Raw genomic sequence first — 5,312 nt, 5'->3', positions numbered from 1 at the left:
ACGTGACTGTTCCGCTTCCGTGTTGGTAGGACACGGTGAATTGCATAGGTGTATATGCGTGGTTTGAAGAATAACGTTTTTGTTCTAAGTCAGCGCTCTGTATGTGTACTTCTTTCTCTGGTCTCTCGTTTTTCGCGCTGTTTTTTTCCCTTATTGCACCAACAACACTCTTTTTACATCCCCTAAATGAGACAAAATCAAGATGTATGTTGGCTGAGATTTTATTTTTGGCGCAGGAGCATTCTTCAACAGAAATCTTTTGGCCCAGAGTGAGAAAGGCTTCATGTCAGCCCAACTTGTCTTCAGCCGTAGTATCCGTGTCCGTAACCAAAGCCACCGAGTCCATATCCACCATAACCGCCATATCCGTGTTTGATGTGCGTGTGATAGGCGAAAGCCCGTCCGACTGGGTAGCCGTAGCCATATCCGCCGTAACCGCCATAGCCACCATATCCGCCATATCCACCGTAGCCACCATACCCTCCGTAGCCGCCGTAGCCACCGTATCCACCGTAGCCACCATATCCGCCATATCCGCCGTAACCACCGTAGCCTCCAAAGTATCCAGCGAAGGCGGTGGCAACGAAAGCGAAGAAGACGACTGCAATCTGCAAGTGGCGTTGAAGCAGAAGTGAGAGCTATGGCGGGTACTCAAGCAACTAACTTTCAGTGCTACTGAGTGAATATTTTCGAGTTACAATTTTTTCATTGATACTATAGGCAGAAATCACAGATAGCCGCAATGTTATTTTACAAAGGACGTAAAGGATAATAGCGCACATGCACTGAAGTTCATCAAGCAGCGTTCTGTGCGGCTGGTAGAATTTCCATGTTTGTGGTCATTTCTTATAAACCTTAACTGCGTTTGAGGTGGTTGTGTGCAGCACTGCCTGTTATAGAAGTTGTTGAAGCCTTCAAAGCATTCATTTAAATTCGTTGCTCATATTAAAGCCCACACGCTTCTCGGCACTGACAATCAACGCTTTTGCGTAGTTACTGAAATTAATGAGAAGACTGACAACGCGGAGGTGGTACATTGATATAGTAGAGTTAGACCCCAGAATATCAATGACTAATCTAATTTGTTTATTTATTGATAACGTATATGGCGCTCCCTACATTAAAATCCCGATGAATAATTTTGAGAGATCTCGTAAGGACGTAGCTGGGACTGTAGTTGATTTTTGCGTTATTGCACCCTTACTCATTTATTCATCAATAGTCTCTTCTTGGTTATTATTTGTACTATCGATAAGTAGTCGGATCTTCCTATTTTCCATAAAACTGAACTGCATCGCCCTATGGGTAGCGTTTGTTTTCTGAAAGTAAGTATATTGCAGTCACTGAGAGGTTTCAGCATCTCCTACTTATGCAACTTTAGCAACTCCAACTCGCGGCTCCGATTCAGAAAACACTTCAATATCTACTTTTAGGAAAACATGAAAAGCAGTCACAAAGTTGAATGACCACTGGCAAACGGCACTTACAAAAGAAAAGCTAAGACAAGAAAAGTATTCAAGAAAACTCGGAAAAGAAAAGAAAAAAGTAAAAACTAAGAAAAGAAAGTAATCGAGAAGATGAATGATTATGCCAAAGCTTCTATACAATGGCGCCAATAAATGTTCACTACGTACCTACAAATCAAGTCGAAGTTTTATGTTGCAAGGCTACTTCCTGAATATAACTTTATAGGCTCAAGGATGTTGTTATAACTTAGGCAGATGGCCAAATGTTAGTTGTAACGTAAGTTACTGTAGTTTTACGCAGCAGTGTCAAAAAAAGCAAGCCGTTTATAGAGTAGCGCGGCGTAATTGACCAAGGGAGCTCTCTTAACTCTAGGTCATCAGTTAAGGAAGCAATCCCTGTTAGGTCGAGACAAAGTATAGCAAACACGGGAGGCGAAGTGCCAGGAAAGGAAATTGGCGCAAACCACCACTAAATGAACAAGAAAGTCGACCGGCGAACTGAATGCATTTTCGCCGTTCGACGACAGTATCCAGGGCGGAGGCAACGTGGAGCTCAGCGGTCTTCTGAGTGCACGTATTCCACACGATGCGCTGGTAGTGAACGAAGTGGGTGCGGAGACGCTGGAGTCTTACCAGGGACCTCATGGTTGGGCTTGCAATGGCTCTGCAGGCAGTGACACGGCTTGTGCACTCACCATGGGGCCTTTTTATATAACGGTATGAGTCCCTAACCCCGCCCACTTCAGGGCCGAAGCTGCCTTTGCGAAGAAGTCAATCCTGCAGGTCTGCATTCTGCACATGTCTCGAAAATGGAGCGAGGAAAATAAATATAAAAAGAAACACGTTTCGTGACCTCTTTTGTATCCAGTGCAGGTCGGAGCGTGGAGTCGGCCACACGAAGCTATACGTCACGCAAAATGCGATGGAGCGAAAATGGAAAAAAAAGTCACAACTTTGTCGCAAAGGCGAAGTGATGAACGCGATAGCAACAAATTGGAACGTCACACGAAGAATGGCAAGCAGATCGAAGCGTGTCCCGCGTTTTTCAAGCACAAGTGACGCACAAAACATACTCACAGGTACATATGAATGCGAATAAGCGCCTCAATTGTTCCTTTGCTGTGTCTGAAAAGTGCGTCCTTTTCCCAAACGGAGACTGTGAGACTAGTGCAGTGAACTTTTTGCGCCGGGTAACTACAGCAGAATTGTTCCGGTGAAAGCCCAAAGCATAGGATTGGCCCTACCACGAGATAAGCGAACGCACGCGTGAGTGTCTTCCCTCCGAGGGGAAAAGTACATGTGTGAGATAAAGCGCTCGCCGCCGTGTCGTCACGATATGGCGACGCGTGCTTATTGCGGCATCTCGCTGGTAATGCTGAAAACACAATATTTCTTCCGAGATGTCCATCGCCAGCGGTAAGTGGTAGATATAAATGGCTTGCCGGTAAAATAATTCCTGAGCCTTCGTGGCTCACTGGATGACGCCTCACGCTCACCATTCAGAGGTCACACGTTTGATTCCGCGCTTCGGAGTCTTTTTCTGGATTATTTTTCTTTCTTGGGTTTCATATATATAGATACGCATACGGTAAATGACGGCCACGCCTTTGGGAAAATTCAGCTTAGAGTGTTCATATAATTGCAATCGCAATAAAAATTGGTATGCCATAAAAAACTGCCTGACGAGCATAAATGTCAAGTCATAACACAAAAACGACGGCATGTGTGTCATGATTTAGAATTTATGTTCTTGCTCATCTTCTGATAGTTTCGTCCTCCTGACATATTGCAAAACTGGTATGGTATAACATGACTGCATGGTAAACATAAGTGACAGACCCTCACGTAGAGATTATGACACCATGTATTGTAACTCATGACTACAAGCCACGCTCATGGTGTTCTCACGGTCATTTCGCTAGCGTCATATATATGAAACTTGGTATTGCGGGACGTGAATGGATGACGAAGGTATATGACTGGTGCAAACATGATACTCATGACATGCGTGTCATGTAAGAGCATGACGAGATACTACGCTTATGTTGCGCTCGCGGCCGTTTGGCTAGCTTCACATATACAAAATTCGGTATTACGTGATGGGAATGGAAAACGAAAGTAAATGGCCCGTCCAAACATGGCAATCTTGACATGCGTCTCACGTAAAACATGACTTGATTTTACCACCGTAGCGCACTCGCGGCCATTTTGCTAGCTCCATATATACAAAATATGGTATCACGTGGCCTGAATAAATGACGAAAGTAAGTGACACGCCCAAACATGACAATCTTGACATGCCTGTCACGTAAAACTTGACTACATGCTACGCTCATAGTGTACTCGTGGCTGTTCAGCTAGCTTCACATACACCAAATTAGGCATTTCGTGACCTCAATGAAGGACGAACACAAATGCCAGGCGCAAACGTGCTAATCATGTCGTGGAAGCTAGGTACATCATAATGTTTGCCCGCCTCATAACGTTCCGGTGATTTTAAATTGACATCAACCTTGCTCCTTCGTGCTTCGCATATTGTCGTTTCCCGCTGTACGTGGTATCTGCCAATATTTTCTTCGCTTGCCCAACTTCAGTGGCATGCACTCGTTTGTGCGGTCATGCGACTGGTGGCGATGTGGCTCAGCGCAGGAATGAGCACCTAAAAGCTGTGCTCTGAAACTGCCCTGGCTAAGCTTCTTTAATAATTCGGGACGAAGGGAGTCCTTTGAGACATGGCAATTCAGACTATCTAGACAAAATTTTCTCACATACCTCACAGCAAGCTCAGTACTGCATAATTGGCCTTCATTCTGAAATACACATCTTGTAATCTGGCTACTCTATAAAGAACTAACAGTCCGACTCAATAATGGCTGTAGTAAACAACAAACATTCTACAAGAAGTGACATTAGGTGAAGCTTGGTGTGCCCTGGCAATCCCAAAATCTTTTTTGTGCACAATAGTACATGGCCCTTCTGACAGGCAGTTTTCAGTGTGTCTTCTAGTTCACTTATTTTCTGCCCCTAAACACATTTCAGAAAGAGTCTCGTGCTGATTTAACACTGAAATATTTTGGGAAAACCAATTTTTGTATATATGTATGATTTCATCCCAATATCGACTGTCATGCTCTGCCTATTGGTACAGTAAATACTACGACGAAGAGAGTAGGCTGTTCCGGGCCCCATAACGTGAATAGCCACCCTAACGCAAAAATGGCTCGGAGAAACGTACACGGGGAACTGTCCCGTTCTGTCTTCGTTATCGAAACAATTCTCGCACGCGTACTGAGGAATAGGAAAAGGGCCAAGACATATCAAAAAAGCATCTACACGGTGATCAAGGCACAGGGCAGTTTGGCTTATAAAGTTGAGAGCTCAACAATACAGTGCATCTTGCATTCGCACTCATTTTCCAGACCAAACTAATGAAAAATGCTAGAATGTCTTGCATCACTGACGCAATAACATGTCTGCGAATATAGCTTGTTGGCATCTTAAATGACAGGCATGCAAACAAACGGCATAGTAGCATTTTTGTACCATTTCACCAGGAAACACTCCAACATATTTTGCTTACATAGGCAGCATGTAATAGGTGCTATTCCGTACAAAGCGGAAGCTTGGAATGCAGTCATTTGCCCACGGTAATCGTCGCGAGTAAGGAGTCTCAACACGGGGCATCACAGCACTGTCATGCTATCTCACAGCAACGAAAGTTAACAAAACAAGAAGTACAAATCACTTTACAATCGAAATCACCTCCACATGTTTGTGTACGTAGAAAATCGAAGCGGAAGAAATTGCAAACACCTCTGAGCACACGAAAACCTCGATAATGATGAA

At 44.2% G+C, this 5,312-nt stretch overlaps 1 protein-coding gene across 1 annotated transcript; it reads right to left on the bottom strand.

Moving 5' to 3' along the window:
- Positions 1–205: 205 nt before the first annotated feature.
- On the bottom strand, positions 206–2,141 carry LOC142777351 (uncharacterized). Its single transcript, XM_075881672.1, has 2 exons — positions 2,100–2,141; positions 206–608 (listed from the first exon to the last, which is right to left on the bottom strand). Exons 1-2 carry the CDS (start codon positions 2,109–2,111, stop codon positions 303–305), a joined length of 318 nt encoding a protein of 105 aa, XP_075737787.1. The 5' UTR covers positions 2,112–2,141; the 3' UTR covers positions 206–302.
- Positions 2,142–5,312: the final 3,171 nt, after the last annotated feature.

The sequence above is a fragment of the Rhipicephalus microplus genome, chromosome X (assembly GCF_043290135.1).
Source record: "Rhipicephalus microplus isolate Deutch F79 chromosome X, USDA_Rmic, whole genome shotgun sequence".
In the NCBI taxonomy this organism is placed as follows: Eukaryota; Metazoa; Arthropoda; class Arachnida; order Ixodida; family Ixodidae; genus Rhipicephalus; species Rhipicephalus microplus.
This window is presented reverse-complemented; position numbering and strand designations above follow the sequence as displayed.